At 36.5% G+C, this 20,677-nt stretch overlaps 1 protein-coding gene across 7 annotated transcripts in view; it reads left to right on the top strand.

Annotated features, from left to right (window-relative positions):
- ELF1 (E74 like ETS transcription factor 1) overlaps positions 1-20,677 on the top strand; it is a 105,178-nt gene that overhangs the window by 50,510 nt on the left and 33,991 nt on the right. For all 7 annotated transcript variants that reach the window (XM_059995548.1, XM_059995554.1, XM_059995550.1 and 4 more), the window contains one exon: positions 537-835. In XM_059995548.1, coding sequence (XP_059851531.1) covers positions 764-835 — 72 coding nt within the window. In that variant the 5' untranslated portion in view covers positions 537-763. The remainder of the gene's footprint in view (positions 1-536; positions 836-20,677) is intronic.

Consider the following 20,677-nt stretch of genomic DNA (forward strand, 5'->3'; position numbering starts at 1 on the left):
TTTTAAAAGCTCTTAAAATAGTACTATTAAACTTTAAATGTATTAGACAGATTTTAAATCCTTATATATATTAGGCCTAACAAGGATACTGTCTGAATGTTTCTATTAAGGCAAAAATATATGTTATGAAATTACTCATGGAGTAGGAATTCCTATGTGTGTGGTTTGCTAGGTTAGTAGAAAGAAGGAAATTGTTTATATATGCTTTATTGCAATTAAAAAAACCTAGTTATGGCTGGGTAGATTTTTTTTTTTTTAATAAATAGTACTTTGTAGTTTAATGGGGGTTCGGGTGGGGGGAGAATGGCTTCAATTTTCAGTAATGAGAGGTGATCTTATCTTAGCAGGAATGAAATCTTAAAAGAAAATATATGTCTAGTTTTTTTTAAAAAAAACAACAACCCTGTATTCACTAGTCATGTTGGTTTTGTTTAAAAACATTAACAAAAAAATGCTTTGGAGACATTGCTGTCTGTATTAACTGTTATATTCAAAATAGTATGATTGCTTTCTCATAACTAACTTATGTTTTTCAGGTCAAGAAGTTCTAGAGAAGAAAAATTTCAGAAAAATTGCCTCAATTTAAGTAAAATCCCAGTGAACCAAGAAAATTTGAAGCACCTTCCTTAAAGAAAACCTGGTATACAGTAACTTCACAGACTTAGCTTGGGTTATTTACACAAATTGGTCACTGGACTCTGCTGCCTGGTACTTGAACCTGTTTGGAATTTTTCTCATGTGGATCTAAGGGGAATGCTTTATTATGGCTGCTGTTGTCCAACAGAACGACCTAGTATTTGAATTTGCTAGTAACGTCATGGAGGATGAACAACAGGTATGAATGAGACTTAGAGAAAATCAGATTTTAATAAATTTATTATTTTACTTTTTCTATTTGTCTCAAAATTATTTCCTTTAAAAGACAGTAGGAGAAACTTTATTAATGTAAAAATTCAGATATTAAAAATGTGGAGGTAATGTGATTTTATGTGTTAAGTACTAGTTAATTCATTAAGAAAGAATCTTATCCTTAGCTTTGATGTGGTAACAAGGATATAATACTATTGGGGTTAGCTTGTTTTTCTGTAAAATGAGACTTAACAGGAAATACCTTAAGTAATTATTTCAGAGTACTTTGAAAAGTTCTAGATGACATACTGACAAGACATGTAAATTTTTCTTAGGACTGGTGATTGTAATAGTTGCTTGCAATTACACAGTTTTAATATATGTGGTTAATTAAGATTTATAATCCTGGACTATTCCTTCAAGGGGATGGAAAGATGTTAGCAGTCTCATTATCAGACATCATTTCAGTCCAAAGCATGTGACTCTGAGGAAGTTACTTAACTTCTCTAGATCCTGATTTCATCATCTGCTGAATGAAGGGATTGAACTGAAGAATTTCTAAATTGGCTTTCTTTTATTGAATTTGTACAAGATGTGTAAATTACTATTTCTAGAGTGTAAGAAAGATCCAAGAGATAACGAGAAAAGGACTGAGTTAATTCTGGTCTCCTCCCTCCCCACTAGAGGTTCTTGGGACTTGATAATTTACTTCATTTTGAACAGGTTATTTGGGAATGTAAGACGTGATGTGAGAGAAATCATGTGTTAGAAAGATTCATTGTACTGGGAAAAATATTTTGAGGGCTAGTAGACTTAAAATAATGTCTAATAAAGTTGATTTGAATATTGAAGTAAGCCTAATCCTAAATATCTAACTTTAATAGGCCAATTATAATGTATCATGCTTTTATTCTAGGTGATTCTTACTTTTGGCAGGGTATTGTAATTTCTTAGTTCTTTGTATTGTACTGTTGAGTGAAGAGACAGAATAAAACATTTATAAATAAACCTACAAACGGTGAGAATTTCGATTAAGGTGCTGTAAAATCAAGGTGAGCTTTGGCTAGGGAGGAAAAAAGTGTGAGGGAGAAGATTGCATCCCAATTAAAAATAGTTTATGGATTTAATCTAGGGACAATAGAAAAGACATTTTAGAAGGAGAAAGTGTTTTGAATTTGTTTTAAAACAGTATGTTTCTGTATACGTTAAGGTTTGAAAACTGTGTGTTTACTGTGCAGCCCTCGAAGATGAAAGATGTGGTGAGGTTTGTTCTTGGGATGTGGCCACAGGGGACAGAGCTCTAAGCCACTCACTGGTATATGCTTCCAGTGCACTGGCTTTGACACTCTTTAACCATAAGAAATACGTTTTACATCATGGTGCAGCATTCATACATGTATCTATATAGGCTTAGAATAAGTTTTCCAAGACAGTACCTACCCTTACCATCTGTGATGTACTTAGTTTAACTTGGAGAGGTTATTAATGACTTTGGATAGGGAGATGCATTAACATCACAATGCACGTATATATTTTTTCTTATTTATTTATCTATTTATTTATTTATAAAAAGTTGTTTATCTTTTATCTAACAAAATGAATATGTATTAGTTTTTTCAGATATTATTATAAGGACTTAACAAATGTGAAACATAGGGCAAATACTATCATCCCTATTTTACAATGAGGAAATTGAGAGAATAGATAGGTTGAGTGACTTACCCGAAGTCATACATACAGTTGGTAAATATTGGAGCTACAACTTGAACCCAAGCAGTTTGACTCTCACTAATGATGTTGAATACTCTTGCCATGATGTATGCTGATTGTACTATATTATAATCAGTTGGCCAGGTTTAGGGTTTTTCCATCTGTGGCCATGAGCACAGCAAACTTAACTTGATGCTTGCAGGGGTAGATCCAGTAGTGTCAGATTTATTAGCATCTTATCTATTAAGTAGATGTAGCTCTACTTTGTTGTTTTTTGTTTCCTTAAATTTGTTTTTGGTATAAAAGTCGTAGCATGCCAATTATAAAACAAGTCATCTAATAGAAAAAGAAAGTAAATCGTGAGAGTCTCTTTTCAGTTACTGTCCCTAATCCTGTTCTCCCCAGAAGATACCAGTATTGACTATTTGATGTGTAATTTTTTGGACCAAGGCCTAAACAAAAGAACAATATACATACATACCAACCTATATACACAGGTTGTTTTTAAGATACAAATGAAAGAATGTAATATCTTTTTTGTGACTTATTTTCACTTAATGTATTATAAATATTTGTGTGTTTGTATGCCGGCTCTGCATCATTTATTTTTCTACATGGTGGATGGATTATAATTTATTTTACCAGTATTTGATCATGAGCAATTGGCTATTCCCACTAGTTTGCTAATATATTATAAATGAATATCCTTGTTTGGGAGGCAATAGACCTATAATGGTTAAGAGCTCAGATACTGGAGTCAGAGCACCTGGATTTGAATCTTTGCTCCACTACTTATTTTCTCTGTGACCTTGGGCAAGTTACTTAACCTCCCTGTGTCTTAGTTTCCTTACCTGCAAAACAGGGATCATAATAACAGACTTGGTATTGTAGTTAGGGTTGTGACAATTAAATGTGTTGATGTATATAAAGTTCTTAGAACTGTGCCTGGCACATAGTAATATTTACTGAGCACTGTCATTTTATTACTTCACGTGCACGCGCATGAAGTTTGTAGTGTATCTTTGTACACTTGTATGACTATTTCTGTAGTAAATTTTTAAAAGTAGAATTACTGAGTTTACTAAAAGTATATTCAAAAAACTGTATCAGTTTCTACTACCACTAACAGTATATTTCTCAAACCGTCACTAACAGAAATCCTTTTTTTGCTCAGTCTTTTGGGTGAAAAAAATTACATTAAAAAAATTAAATTTTACCATTTAATTTGCATTTTCTTGACTACTAGTATTGAGGTTGTGCGATTGTTCCATTAGCTTTATTTATTGTTGATTTGAATTTTCTTTGAATTAATAATATCCTTTTGCCTGGTAGTTCTTTATATATTATAAATTTACATCAGTGTCATTGTCTTCTAATTCACTGTACAGTCAATGGTTAACTCTCTTTTTATGACATGTGATGCAGATATTTTGTCCCAATCTGGTACTGTCTTTTAACAATATGATATCTTGTGCCCTATAGAAATTTTAAATATTTATGTCATAAAATTTACCAGTTTTTTTGGTGATTTTCGTTTAGGAAAGCTTTTCTTACCCCTAAAACTATTAAATATTCTCTTATATTTTCTTCTAGTATATTTTATAGGTTTAACTCCTTAGTCCATATGAAATCTACTTTTTTTAAAAAAAATTAATTTATTTTATTTATTTTTGGTTGTGTTGGGTCTTCGTTGCTGTGTGTGGGCTTTCTCTAGTTGCGGCGAGCGGGAGCTCCTCTTGGTTGTGGTGTGTGGGCTTCTCACTGTGGTGGCTTTTCTTGTTGCAGAGCACAGGCTCTAGGCTAGTGGGCTTCAGTAGTTGTGGCTCACGGCCTCTAGAGCGCGGGCTCTAGAGCGCAGGCTCAGTAGTTGTAGAGTATGGGCTTAGTTGCTCCGCGGCATGTAGGATCTTCCCGGACCAGGGCTCGAACCTGTGTCCCCTGCATTGGCAGGTGGATTCTTAACCACTGCACCACCAGGGAAGCCCTGAAATCTACTTTTGTAGGATGTGAGGTATAGGGATCTGACGACTCTCCTCTCCCACAAATGGGGATATTGGCCCTTCACCATTTATTGAGTGTTTTATGATTTCCACACTTAGACTGCTGCCTCTGTTGTATACTAAATAACCATATGTATAGACTTTAGTTTTGAACTTGCCCTAGTGTATTTTATTCCATTTACCTGTTTTGTATTGTGCCAATCTCACATTGCTTTCATTAGTATCACTTCATAGATTTGATATCTGATAAAGATATTCTTCCCCCCTCCAAAATTGGGATAGAGTTTTGAATGAATTTTAGAACTGACTTGTTAAGTTACATAACTCTGTTGGGATTTTGACTTTTCAAAGTTAAGAAGTATTTGTATCTTTAAAATAATTTGTTCTGTTTTATGATCCTATATTGGTTTAATTGGTTGGTCTTTATAAAATCACTGTTTGAAGGTATCAGATTAGAATGTATTTCCTGTTTTTAGTTATGGTCTGTGGTTATTAATGTAGTCGTCTAAAGAAACTGACACCATTAATGTGTGGTTTCCACCACCTTGATCATTTTCCCTTATATCAATTCGTACTCTTTTCAGAATTGCTTGGAAGAACTTTAGGCAGGAATGAGGAAAGGGGTGTTGGAAAAGAAATATCAATATTGTTATTTCTGACAAGCCATTTAGAAGTCTGTTCTTGCTATCCATTCCAAACTGGGCCTATTTGTAGGTGAGAGCGAGGTACTTCTGTGGGAGAGCAACACTGTCGGTATTGAATTACAGTATACTTTCATTTGAAAGTGCCTTGGTTTGACCTTATTGAACAGGTATGTTTGCCTGGTGAATGTATGAGATAAAAAGAAAGCTGAAGGTTGTGGACCTAAGTATCTAAAGAGAAGGAAACTTGACTATATGCTCAAATATTCCAGAAGTTAATTGAGTGAAAAACAGCTGTTAGTTTAATGCTTTTTATAATTTTGGTATATCATTACATTATATGTTTTTTCAGTTGTTGGTTCTAAAAGTAGAACTTAGCAAATCATAGTTATTTGTGCTTAACGGACTCAGCTCACTAGGGAGAACCTTGGTGACATGCTAGGGAAAGTAAAAAAAATATTTTTATAGAATCCCGTCCCAATGTAAGGAGGTGGTCTTATGACTTTCGTTCTTAGGGTGTAAATTGGCTCACTCTGCTGATTCCTAGAAGCTAAAGTGTAAACTGCTGTCTTTTCACCAAGCTGCCCGTTAATTCTCATTCAGTGTTTGGCAATCACTACCCAGTGTAACAGAGGTCAGCACAGAGTGCTGTGGATACAGAGAAAGGAGCCTTTGACGGCACTGCAACTTTGGGAAAGCTTCACCATGGAAATTACATTTGAACTGGACCTTGAAGGAAGATCCAGTTTATCTGACAGATGAAGAAGAGGAAGTGTTTCAGAACAGTGGACTGTACCAGAAGTTTTGATGTATTTCTCCTGACTGTATAATCAAACTAAACACCTTAACTTACGGTTAGAAGCTTTTCATAGTGTGACTGTTTCATGCTCTTTTCTTTCTTGTACTACATTAGTTTTGCCAGCCTACTGTATGATTTTCCCAAATGCTTTTCTGCTTCCCCACTGTTTGATCTTCCACATTCATACCTGTTACCTGTTTAAGTTCTAATCATCTTTCAAGATTTTAGGACAAAACCTACTTATTCCAGGAACTTATCCTAAAATCATCCCTTCAGGAATTAACAACTTTATCCTGTTTTTCCTACATGACTTAATGTCATTATATACATTTGCCCGTTAAATTTTTATATATACATTATTAATTTCCCAGATAAATGCTGAACTACTTGAAGAAAGGGTTGCCTCCCCCCCTTAATATTCCCCATGCCTTTAACATAATTTATCATATATTTATGGGTTGAATCCTCTTAAAGTTTCTTCTTCCTTCTCTTAATCTTGTTGGTAAAATGGTGTGGGATCTATATCTGTTCAGTTATGGCACTTATTACATCAGAAGGCCTTTCTTTTGGTTTGTTTGTTTTGCTTTTGTTTTGTTAACATCTTTATTGGAGTATAATTGCTTTACAAAGGTGTGTTAGTTTCTGCTTTATAACAAAGTGGAACAGCTATACATATACATATATCCCCATATCTCTTCCCTCTTGCGTCTCCCTCCCTCCCACCCTCCCTATCCCACCCCTCCAGGTGGTCACAAAGCACTGAGCTGATCTCCTGTGCTATGCGGCTGCTTCTCACTAGCTATCGATTTTACATTTGGTACTGTGTATATGTACATGCCACTCTCTCACTTTGTCCCAGTTTACCCTTCCCCCTCCCCGTGTCCTCAAGTCCATTCTCTAGTAGGTCTGCGTCTTTATTCCTGTCTTGCCCCTAGGTTCTTCATGACCACTTTTTTTTTTTTTCCCCATATAGGTCCATCCACCTCACTAAAAATAACTCAGTTTGTTCCCTTTTATGGCTGAGTAGTATTCCATTGTATATATGTGCCACATCTTCTTTATCCATTCATCTGTCAACAGACACTTAGGTTGCTTCCATGTCTTGGCTGTTGTAAATAGAGCTGCAGGGTATATGCCCAGTAGTGGGATTGCTGGGTCATATGGTAGTTCTATTTTTAGTTTTTTAAGGAACCTCCATACTGTTCTCCATAGTGGCTGTATCAATTTACATTCCCACCAACAGTGTAAGAGGGTTCCCTTTTCTCCACACGCTCTCCAGCATTTATTGTTTGTAGATTTTTTGATGATGCCCATTCTGACTGGTGTGAGGTGATACCACATTGTAGTTTTGATTTGCATTTCTCTAATGATTAATGACGTTGAGCATTCTTTCATGTGTTTGTTGGTAATCTGTATATCTTCTTTGGTGAAATGTCTATTTAGGTCTTCTGCCCATTTTTGGATTGGGTTGTTTGGTTTTTTTGATATTGAGCTGCATGAGCTGCTTGTAAATTTTGGAGATTAATCCTTTGTCAGTTGCTTCATTTGCCAATATTTTCTCCCATTCCATCAGAAGGCCTTTGAATGAGAGGTGATATCCTGCCCCACAACTCTCTTGACTACAGTACTTTTTTTTTCTGGGACCTGTGTGTCCACATTCTCACTTAGTGCATGGGCAGTATGGCATGTCACCGCAATTCCAAGACCAGAAACAAATATTCATGGAGTTTTTTTCTTGAAAATGTATTTAGAACTATTGTGTTAAATGTGTTTAGTGAAAACTGCCTCAAATAACTTAAGATTTGTTATTGAAATTATCAGTAAGTAAATATCCATTTAGAGTTTTCATGTTTCTTGGGAGACTCGTTCAAGTTGTAGAGAGGAAGTTTTTGACATGGTTGTATCTTGAGAACGAGGTTGTATTTTGTAGACTGAGAAAAATATAGATCACATCAACCTGCCATTTTTTAGCTGAAATGGTAAAATTCTGTTAGGCCAGGGAGTTAGTGTACCTTAGAGTAGAAGGAATGTGTTGACAGTATTCTGTGTGTAACGGCACCAGTGTTGTGGAGACAGGAAGTTGGAATGATGCTACTAACCTGTGCGTGGACATGGTAGAGCCTCTGTTATTTACATACAGTTCCAGATTATATTGACCAGTCTATCTGTTCCTGTTGTCCTCATTCTTAATCTTGCCAGGTCAGATTTATCAGACCCATTAAAAGTTTGACCATCTGTGAAACTAACATACAGAGATTGCTTGTTTCTTTTCTGTACATTTGGAAAAGCCTTCATCAAAGGAGTTATGCTATAGAGCCCCATTACAAGCCTTATTATCTTTGGGAAAAGTCTGACTTTGCATAAGGCCTAAGGCCCTCTTCAGGTTATATGAAGGGCCAACCCTGCCTGTGGCCTAGAGTTTGGCCTGGCTTATCTCCCTGCCGACTACCGGCAGCAAGGAAGCTGATGGTTGTTAAGAAAGAAGAGTTGGTGAGGGGAGCAGGAACTTACTATCACTCTCTTTTGCAGAGTCTTCCTCTAAGTGTCCCCCAGCCATCACACAGAGGCTCCATGACAACGTCTTAAAAATGAATATGGATGAGATCATTGCATAGGGTAGGACATGGACTGGTCTGGCACCAGAAACATTCAGTGCTGAATTTTAGTAACTGACGTTTACTTAGCATTTTGTTCTGCGTACTTTGTGCTTTACAGGGATTGTCTTAGTTAATTCTTACAACAACCTGATGAAATAGGTATTCTAATTCTCAATTTACAGAAGAGTAAAGTGAGGTTCCGAGAAGGGGAGCAACTTGCCTGTAAATGCTAAAGCTGGGAATTGCAACCAGCTTGTGCCTTAAACAACTATATTTGGATAATTCCAGCCACTAATACGTGTAAGTGGTAAAAAAGTAGTTTTAAATGTGGAAGAATTATTATACTTGCATTTGTTATGTTAGCAAAAAGAAAATGTTATTCATTGTAGTTAATTTGTTAGTGTAGTTACAGGTTGACAGTCTTCGTGCCTGATAAACCTGTGTATTTCTTTTTTTAAAACAGCAGTTTGTTTTGTTTTGTTTTTGCTTCTTATTTTTTATTTGTTTTGGCCGCACTGCACTTGGAATCTTAGTTCCCCGACCAGGGATTGAACCTGGGCTCTCAGCAGTGAAAACACCAAGTCCTAACCACTGGACCGCCAGGGAATTTCCTAAATAACAGTTTTATTGAGATATAATTTATATGCCATATAATTCACCTATTTAAAATGTGTAATTCATTACACGTCTAGTATATAAATGGCATCCATCACCATAATCAGCTTTCAAACATCTTAATTATCCCAAAAAGAAACCTCTACTCCTTAGCGGTCATGCCCTATTCTTTCCCCCACTCCTAGCCATTAGCAACCACTAATCTACTTTTTGCCTCTATGGATTTGACTATTCTGGACATTTCTTATAAGTGGCATACAATATGTTATCGCCTATGACTGACTTCTTTCACTTAGTAGAGGGTTTTCAGGGTTGTAGCATGAACAAGTACCTCCTTTTTGTTATTGAATAATGTTCCATTGTATGGATAATACCACATTATATTTATCCACTCTGTATACCTTTCTGGAGAAGCTATTTTTTCAGTGAGGTTTGTGTTGGTCAGTTTTTTTTGAGGATAGACTTAGCAGTCTCTGTTCTCCCAGATAGTACTCCATCTCCTAGAGCACCCTTGCTAAGTAAGGAAATTAGTACCTCTTTGATGTATCTCAGTTTAGCTATGTAATCTTGACATTTTTTTGCCCCCATTCTGTTTCACCTAACACATAACACGTAAAGGATAAGCCACTATATGTACAGGTGGTGTTACTGTGTTACTGGCCTTTCCTGTTTTAAAAGCCATGGTCACCTTCAGTACTATTTAGAGAATACTGATGACGATAATGTCCTTTGATTTAGTGAAATAAAAAGAAAACTGATAAATTAAAAGAAAAAAAATTGTTAATGGTTTGTTAAAGTGTGAATTTAACAAAGTGATACCCTTAATAATGTTCATAAATCTAATATGCCTAATATTAAATAAGTTAGAATACAGGCAGAATTTTTTTTTTAACACGGTTATAACCAAAATTCTCAATATTAGGCAATTCTTTTCTTGGAAAGAAGAATTGTAATGACTTGGTGATACGTTTGTGAGCTTATCTGTTTCATCTGTTCCCACCTCTTGTCAATTAAGAGTCTTTGTGATGTAGCATCAAGTGTATCAGCTTGGGGATGAGGCTCCACAGCTTACTAGCTGTATGATTTCAGACAAGATTTTAAATTTCACTGAGCTTTGATTTCCTCCACCAAAAGTGAAAGTTACTTCCCAAGGTTATGAGCAGTCAATGTTTATGTAAAACATTTAGCAAGAGCGTAGGGCAAAGGAAGTAGTCAATAAATGTGGCAGTTGCTGTATTAATGACCTGAGGTAAATCAAGAAAAGGCATTAAGGTTTGTAGTGTTGCACTGTGTACTCTGCATCACTCAGTTGTTTTGGATAAGTGAGGTAATGAAGGCAATTTTTATGACTTGGATACCAGATAGACAAATACATTCACCCTTTTTTTTCCTTAAAGTTTTCCTATTTTTTCTTTGATACTTGAGAATGACTGACTTGTTTCTAGAATAAGCCAATAAACTTTTCATTCAGGATTTTAAAAATCAGGGAGATTCATTCTGTAGGGGAGCACTCTCCTTTAACATTGTAGCATGTTAAGTTTATTTTGATGTAGTTTGATCTGGAGTTCAATTTTTTGCAGTGACTCTAATTTCTGTCATTGTCTGTGATCATCTAGTGTGACTTTTGATTCTGGAAAAGGCTTTGTTGTAGCTAAACTGCCTATATTCACGAATGCCCTGGCTCATTTTATTCTACGAGTTGTGCATATATAAGATTCTTGTCAAAGTTCATCTTTTAGAAGTAGGAATTACCTCTTTAATTATGATTTTACTTAAATTCTTTGAGTTGTACAGAATCTGCATGTTTAAAACATTTATCAGTCTGGTACTGACTGTTGTGATGTTGCCTAGTTAGTTTGCAAGTAAACATTTAAACCTGGTTAAAATTTACTACACCTCCTAAAATTTACCTTTTTTTTAACCTCGTAATTGATTCTGTTCATACTTAGCTAGCCACACACACACACACACACACACACACACACACACACAGATACACACACACACACACACACACACACACACACCCCAATATATTAAGCTTTTAAAGTGGGCACTCTAGTAAAAAAAACTAAGATTGTTTTCAGTGATTATTTTACTTTTTTGAGATGCATGGCCAAGTTGTAATTTATCCTGACTGAAAAAAGAAAACTCTGGGCAAAGACTAAAGAAGGCCAATTGTCATGAAAGACCTAAAATGAGATTAGACTTAGCTAAATCAACTCCACAGGGGTTTACAGTGGAATTTCAGACATTATCTTGGGGAAGTCTGGAGAAAAGACCATTTCACTTAGACCTTTCTGTTTTTCATGGTGCTGTGCAAGAGAAAAGGCTTCTTCAGAAACACTCATCTCTACTGGAGTCAACAGAAATAAAACAAAATTTTTCAGCTGTAGCTCTAACACAGTGTATATTAAGAAAAAACAAAAACAAACAAACAAAATATATATATATATTTTTAAACCCACACTTTAGCTGAGATGAAACTTTTATTATGACTATAATTTATCTGTAGGATCCTGTACTTGTGGACTCTGGAGTCAGATTGCCTGGGTTCAGATTTCAGCTCTGCCTCTGGCTGACCAGTGGCAACAAAACAACAGCACAGTGTTGTGGGTTAACTGGCATAAGCCATGTGAAGTGCTTAACATAGTAACTGCTTTCATCATCACCACCACCACCATCGCCACCACATTAAGAATATCGTTTTATTTTTACTTTATTTTATTGTTTAGTGAGGAGCTCTCAAAAATAGAGACTGGAGGATACAACACTGTAATGAGTTCCTTTTTAATCAGATTAAGGAAGGACTTTGACTATGTTAATTACCAGGAATTTGAATCATTTTTCCCTTATACGAAGCCCCTGGCTGTAACATAATATTTATCTACATCATGGTATAAAAGGTACGTAACCCATGAAAACCTAGGATATTGGAGAACTGAGGGGACTGACAGAAGCATGTATTAAAATTTTGTGCCTTGATGCTGCTTTGGATGTTTACCTGTGTGCCAAGAAAACATTACCTGCTGTATTGTTGAGTAAAGTGTAAAAATAACACTGCCTAACATTTTGTAGAGCCGTTTATAGTTTACAGAGTCTTCTCCACGTACTCTTTGATTCTCACAGATCAACCTGCAATACAGTATTCTTTCTATTTCCTGTAGTAGACTATTATCTTGAATTTATTACTGGATAACTAGAAGCACTATATTAGAATCCTGTAATAGATTCCTAGGGCAGGGTTACAAAGGTACCCAGAGTATTGTTCAAAATAACCTGGCTTATTTACTAAAGGTATCTAGATTCCTATTCTTTTTTAAAAAAAAAAAAATTATTTATTTATTTATTTATTTTTGGCTGCGTTGGGTCTTTGTTTCTGCGCGGGGGCTTTCTCTAAGTTTGCGGTGAGAGGGGGCTACTCTTTGTTGCGGTGCACGGGCTTCTCATTGTGGTGGCTTCTCTTGTGGAGCATGAGCTCTAGGGGTGCGGGCTTCAGTAGTTGTGGCGCACGGGCTTAGTTGCTCCGCGGCATGTGGGATCTTCCCGGACCAGGGCTCGAACCCATGTCCCCTGCATTGGCAAGCAGGTTCTTAACCGCTGCGCCACCAGGGAAGTCCCGTCCTATTTTAATAACATTCTTTTAGAATATCAGTTAGTAGATGGTTTGTCTTATTATCTGTTTATTTCCTCATTAATTTTTTTGACAGAACTTGATTTGTTTATATTTCTATTAAGAGATGATGCAGAACTGTGTAGGGATTTTATATACTGCTTTAGCTAGTGCATTGGAGTATTTTTAAGTTTTCGGAATGTTAGTCATCAATGTTTGGTGTTTTGTTTAAAATGAAAATGTACTAGTAACAACAACAACAAAACCTGGGGAAATTGCCAGGGAACAATCTCCATAAGCATAAGACTGGTAGGCCCAAAGACTTCTGTGGGTGAGTTATCTTAAACTGTAGTGAATCATTTAAACAGTTTCAGTTCAGAGAGAGAAGTTCCCTAATTCATTTTTACAGAGCCAATATAACACTGATGCCAAAAACTGGCACAGTATATGCATACACACATGAACAATAGGCTAATTTCAAGATGGATATTTTGTTTAACTACATGAGGTAATATTTATTGTCTCTTAGCTTTACCAAGTCCTGTAGGTGATGTGCATTCTGTCGATCCTCACAATAAACCCTGGTACAGTATGGCAACTGTTTTCCCCATTTTATGAATAAGGGAAGTCTTTGTAAAGAGGAATCTCGAGAGGTTTGAATGAAGGAATGAGTACTGCCCAGAAACACAACTGTAAAGTGGCAGCGCCTGCATTGGAGTTGAGTCTTTGACTTGAGAAAGTCCAAAATCTTAACCATTATGCTAGGAGAGATATAAGAGATAAAAGGAACTTTGAATGAAAGAGAGAATCTGGAAGAATATTAAGTAAATAGCCTTTTATAGGGATTAAAATTGTGATAAATACAATAAGATTTTTATTTTCTCCCTAATACATTTACATATTAAAAAATTTTTAAATTAGATTCATGTACTACACTTTCAGTCAGGAAAACTGTTTATAAGTTAGACCAGTGTGTTGGGTAATGTGCACTGCAGCTCCTTAAGACTTTTCTGCCTGATTGCTAAAACTGCTTTTCATTTTCTTTTAAAATAAGACTAGAAGGGATAAGCTCCTATAAAGAGAACTTGAGTCAGTCAACAGAAGTATTCTCATTTGCAGATAATGAAGCTGTTTTAATGACAGATTTTCAAAGTATGCCAGGAATCTGGCTGTGAAGAATCCTTCACAAGAACTTAGTGCTGAGTCCCAGAGACCAGCTCTACAATCCTGGCTTGTTTTATGTAATACATTAATTCCTGAAATCATTTAAAATGCACTTTGGAAATTGGTAACAGTGGTAGCTATTGGGGATGGGGAACTATATAGAAAGGGGGACAGTAATGTTTTACACTCTTGGAATATAAATATGTTCATATATAAATCTATTCCCCAAAATAATTTTTAAAAAATGTACCACGGGAACTTGTATGAAGGATTTTAATTTTGACTCATTTCGTTCACCAGTCACCCTAATTTTGTGCGTGTATATCCACATAGATGTGCTGTGTCTAGAGATTTTCTTTAATATTATTATGGTTCGTAGGAGGGGATGAAGGAAGACCATCCTAGTGTTTGATCTGGTCCCAGTCTCCTCTCCCTAACTGCTCTGCTTTCACTTCTACCTGAGAATAGTGCTCAGAGCTGAGAGCATTAGAGTACAGTGAGTTGAAGGTATTTTCAGGTTCTTTTTCTCCCATCATACGGACCTCTGCTTTTTAAGCTTTTTGTTGAAGTATAGCATAAACACAAAGATGCACAAATCATAAGTGTACAGTTTGATAAATTTTCACAAAGTGAACACATATGTATCCAGCTTTTGCTTTTAGTTGGAGCTAAATGGTTGTTACTGGGAGTAGATGGTTTATGTTTCATGCAGCAGTTTTCTAAAAGGACTCTTCTTACTAAAAACAAAACAAAAGGGACTTCCCTTGCGGTCCAGTGGTTAAAACTCCGTGCTTCCAACACGGAGGGCGTGGGTTTGATCCCTGGTCAGGGAAGTAAGATCCCACATGCCAAGTGGTGAAGCCAAATTGAAAAACAACACAAAACAAAAAACCATGCCTGTCAATGTACGATTGTAGTAAGCCAAGTCCTGCCCCCCCAGCTTTATTACATATAACATTGTTTAAGGTGTGTACAATGTGATGATTTGATTTGTACGTTTGTATATATGTATATATAGTAAGTCAAGTTTTAAGAGTGTTTATTTTTATCTAAGTCAAATATTGAAGGATTTTGATCATCAAAAAATTCATTGAATGCTTGCTATATGCCATGCAGTATAAGTGATGTATTTACATGTTATTGAATTTTTACAACAACTCTAGAAGATACTATTATTCGTATTTTAGATGGACACAAAAACTAAATCCTAGAGAGACTGAATCATTTGCCTGAGTTCAAGCACCCAGGGCATGGTGTGCAGTCTGGCCTTAAATAGGGTCATTCTGACTCTAGGGCCTGAGTAGTTACTGTTATATCCTGTTTTCACCATGTGTATTTCTGGTGCATTTGCTGCATGGTAAATATTGTCAGATTGTGTCCTGATAGAGTAAGGGGTGGGGTTTTTGTTTTTTACATCAAAGGTGGAGGAAGTCATTTCAAAGCAGTGTCTTCATAGGATGAGGCTTCGGGACAGCATTCTGATCGGAAGAGAGGACACAAGATAAGTTTTTACAAGTGCGCTGTGCTTAGTTAGTTTGCATGTTTTTTGGAATGGGAGATACTGAAGGTATCTCCCATACCCCACTCCTGGTATCGCCTTGACCGGAGGCAGAGAGATGGTATAAACTACTGGAAAGGTGCTCATTTAGCATCTTATCTTTAAAGAGGATTATCTCCATTGGGGAATTTTTCTTTTCTTTTTCCTTTTAGCCGTGCCTGCTGCAGGGCATGCGGGATTTTAGTTACCCAACCAGGAGACCCAGAATCGAACCCGGCCCCCTGCAGTGGAAGCACGGAGTCTTAACCACTGGACCACCAAGGAAGTCCCTCCATTGGGGAAATTTTTAAAGACTGTTTTTAACCAGCTTTTTGTTTAGGAAAACATTTGATAGATACTTCATTTTAAGCAGTTTCGTAGGCGATCGGCAGGACGTTTCACAACAGCGCGGACCAGATTGAGCTCTGCTATTGGAGAAGCTTGGCAAACAAGTTATTTGAAAGTTCTTTTGCTTTTTTATATCTGAAAACTTGTTGAATAAACTTACTTAATAGAGTTGGAATAATGATCCATAGTTTCTTAAGTATCTGCCTAGGGCTTTGGATCATGGTATACTGAGGAAACAAGCAAGCCTACTCAGGGTAGTAACATATTGTACTGCTTACAGATTGGTCACTTTCCTCCTCTTTTAACTTGATGGTGTTTCCACATATATCATCAGCCACAAATGGCAACTACATAGTGGACAATGTTGAAATTTGGGGAATTGTTTCTCTTTCCTGCTAACACTTGGTTTGATTTTTATTACTGCTGCTAAAAAAAATTGTTAATTTTGCTTTCATCGCATGTCATAAATTTACCTGAAATTAATAAAAAGGGAAACCAGTATACGTATTTTTCTGTCCAGACCTGTTAACACCTTCACTAAAGTTACAAAACAGTCAAAAGTCAGTTTTTCACTACAGTTTAATTTGCTGTGGAAGTAGAGGCTTTAATAACTCTGATCTTTAACAGATTTTAATTCTAAAAAGCGTTCCCTCTCTCTTCTCACCCATCATTTGTGATTTATTTTAGTTCTATTCCAAAAGCAAATGGGAAAATAATCTGCAAGTGCCAAATAGCAGAAGATCTCGTAACATAATAATACAACTGTTTGTCTCTTTGGATTACTAGTATCTCAGACATTGGCATAAACAATCAGAGTTGACTCAATTTAGGGAATGCAGTTTAGAATCTTGTAATTCTTTAGAGCAGTGGTTCTGACCCCTACATACTCATTGGAATCACCTGAGGAGCTTCAATAACATGCTCTGGTTACATCCTTAGATATTCTGATTTGTTTGATCCCGTATAGGGTCAGGTACTGATATTTTTAGATGTTTCCCAGTATATAGTCAGGGTTGATAACCACTGGTAGTTTACTGAGATTCCCTGGTTCAAATAAAAGGTACTGAAGAGGCGATGCTTATTTAATCTAATTATTTAAATGAGGAGAGGGTTTAGAGCTGATCTAGAAGATTTGGAGAAAAAAATTTTTTTGAGTAGCCAACCAAATGAAATGTAATATTTTTGTTCGGGCATCAATGAAGTGTTGATTCCCTCATTTCTTAAAAGGAGGTAACAGGTCTTATTGCTAACTATTAGAAATGTGGCCTAATGACTAGCTCTGACCTTCCTGAAACTCCCTTTTTAAATAAATCTTGGGAAGGAGTCTCGTCAAAATGATATAGAAAAACTAGGTGGATAAAGTTTGATGGTCTTCAGCAAAGAAGCAAAGAAACTTGAAGAATAATGTCTAACCTTAATTTATGAATAGTAACAAGAATATATATATATCTATCTTTACTGCCATAAGCTGCCATAGGGTAAAGGGAGCTGGTTGTCATATGAGAGATTTAAGCTAAATAAAATGGAGTCGTGTTATGGGCTGAATTGCCCTCCACCCCCCCAAATACATATGTTGCAGTACTAATCCCTGATATCTCAGAGTGTGACCTTGTTTGGAAATAGGGTCATTGTGGATGTAATTAGTTAACATGAGGTTATACTGGAATAGGGTAGGCCGCTAATCCAGTATGGTTAGTGTCTTTATAAGAAGAGAAAACTTGGACACACACATATACAGGGAGAACACCATGTGAACATGATGAGGGCCATTTACAAGCCAGGGAGAGAGGCCTGGAGCAGATCCTTCCCTCAAAGCCCTCAGAAGGAACCAACCCTGCTGACACCTTGATTTCAGACATGTAGCCTCTAGAATTAACAGACAATACGTGTCTGTTGTTTTAGCCACCTAGCCTATGGTGCTTTGTTACAGCAGCTTTAGCAAACTAATACAAGTCCCAATATTTTATTTATTAAAAAAATTTTAAATCTAGGAAAATTCAGCATTTGGAATTTGGCAATTTTTTCATTTAAGAGGCTAGGGTCCATTTCTTTATATGGAACGTTAGAATGTGTGGTTATGAAGTTTTTAGGTTCCTGATGATTCAGTTACTAGTCAGTCAGTTTAGTCAATCAGTTTATAAGGCAGGAGTTTACCATGAGCCCAGATCGGCAGCTGGAGTTTCTGGAGCGTGTGTTTTCCTTCTGTTCATGGTAATAGAGGGAGAGATTCTTTCCAGTCACCTGAGAGGGGTTTCCTAGATCTATTTTGTATATACAGATTCAGGCTTGTTACCTAAGATTCAGAGTTGGTCTGTTTATTGTATGTGAATTAATAGCACCCTGGAGAAATTAGAGATGAACAACTTTGAATATATATCTCAGTGGACTAGAAAAGAGTGGCCTATGTTTTTCGTGAGAGGAGCAAGTATCTAGAAGGAGAAGACAGTATGGCTAAATTGGGAGTGATCCTGGGAAGTCCCTGGGGAGCAAGAGGGACTGGCTGTGCCTTCAAGACAGTTTATAATAGATTTGGATCGGAGAAGCCCTGAGAAAAGATAATATTGAAAGTCATACTGCAAACACAGCTCCTTGCCTATTCTGTTTTTCTAAACAGAGCTAAGTAAATATGCCAAAAAAACAAAAACAAAAACCAATCCCAAAACAAAATGGCACCATGTTTAAGGCTGGTTATAGTAGGGAATAGGTAAAGAACATGGACTCTGGAGTCAATTTAACAGTCTTCCGGAGACTTCCCTGGTGGTGCAGTGGTTAGGACTCCGAGCTCCCAATGCAGGGGGCCTCAGTTCGATCCCTGGTCCAGGAACTAGATCCCACACGCATGCTGCAACTAAGAGTTCACATGCCACAACTAAGGAGCCAGCAAGCTGCAACTGAGGAGCCCACATGCCACAACTAAGGAGCCTGCCTGCTGCAACTAAGACCCAACGCAACCAAATAAATAATAAATAAATACTAAAAAAAAGTCTTCCACTTACAGTAAATTATTTCCTTTCTCCTTGAGACTTCATTTTCCCATGTATAAAACAGATAATCTTATGTGTCTCCTTAATTGGATTTTGTGATGATGAAATAAGGTGGTAATCCATGTGAAGCAATGAGCAAAACGCCTGGTGCTAATAATATTAGCTAACAGCAGTAGCAAAGCCAGAAGGTTTGTGACCACTTGTGCATGCGACTCCCTCCCCCAGTTTAGTCCATAAGAATGAGTAATCTCTCATTATCAACAGGCAGTTTTCAAATCCATACCTTTAAAATACATCTTAAAAGCCGGAAGTGCCCTTGGGATCAACTGGTGCTCTTCTTTCATTTAAAGTGAGGAAGATAAGATCATGATAGTAGGATTGGAGAAGCCCTTGGGTCTCCTGGTTCACAGTCTTTCTTCTTTACTACAGGTTGCCACTCTCTAAATCACACAGCCATATGTCCCTTTTCATTCTTAAGTAACCTTTTACTTCCGTGGAAACTAATTTTTTCTCTCTACTTTTTGTGTGTTTGAAATTTGTCTTAAACAGTTTTAAAATTATTTTAAAATTTGAACTGAAATTAGAAATGATTGTTTAACGCAAATTAGAATATGCTTGATTATCCACAGACTGCCTCTGTTAGGGAGCAAAGAAATTGGCAAGAGTGGTTGCTTCTGGAGAGGGGCACTGAAGTAGATGTAGCATTGATTATAGTGGTATATGACACGGTGTTCTAACACCTGTACCTCTGGAGACTAGAGTCATCAGCTCCAATCCAGTTACAGAGTAAGAGAATAGGACAAGGCAGAAAGTAGTAACACGTATCTGTAGTCCTTTGAAACTTGGGAACTTTATAGGTTCAGAAAAAATTTTGGAGATATCCCTCGTAATAGCCACACTCTAAACACTCACTACCCAAACTTAAGGAGCCAAATAGATGTGGGTAGGGAGAAATACTTCGCTTTCATTTGAGGGCTTCTGTGAATTGCATCGACCTGCCTCTGTCTCTGACTTAGTGGTGATCTTGGGTAAATTTTTTAACCTAATTCTTTATCTGCCAGTGGATAGAAATGATAAGCCCTGTCCTTACCTGGTACATGGAGTTGTTGCGGCTTAAAATGAAATCATGAGAATTAACTCAACTCTGGGCTCAGCCTTGTCAGAAGTCGAGGAGCTTAAGTTTAACTCTTAGGAGAGAAGAGGAGAAGTGCTGTCAACAAGCATGTGCTCATGCTAAGTTGGGTTGCATGTGCAGCATTCACTCTCAAAAAAGAGAAGGGCAAGGCAATGACTATACTTGGGCTACTCTATATGATGCTCTCTCTAGTGCCTCCCTGTGTGTGTTTTACATTGTAATGTTTGAGCCTCTTTCTGTTTTAAAACTTATGATTTGGAGAGCCAGTTCCTTCTGACTAACTTTCCTCTTTTCTGAAATAGGAAGAAACATTTTAAAATAAAGCAATCCAAATATGTTTTAGTATTAATGTTATCTATAAATTTCAGAACATAACATTCTTGAAGGCACAGATAGTATCTGTTTAGTACCTATGATACCATATATTTAATTTAGGTAATTAAATTCTTATATAAGAAGTAATATTTAACTTCTATGCACTGCTACAAACATTAATTTTAAAAGATTGAGGCTGCTTAGTTATAATGAAATCATAAATATTTTCAATATATATATATTTTAAGAAACAGGATATTTACATGAGCTATCTTCCCGTAAGATACTTATTAATTATGAAAGGAAAAATAGTAACTTTATGGTAGAGAAGCCTGGTAGACCCCACCCTAACTGAATGATCAAAGTTAAT

This window comes from Delphinus delphis, chromosome 18 (genome assembly GCF_949987515.2).
Source record: "Delphinus delphis chromosome 18, mDelDel1.2, whole genome shotgun sequence".
NCBI classification, from domain to species: domain Eukaryota; kingdom Metazoa; phylum Chordata; class Mammalia; order Artiodactyla; family Delphinidae; genus Delphinus; species Delphinus delphis.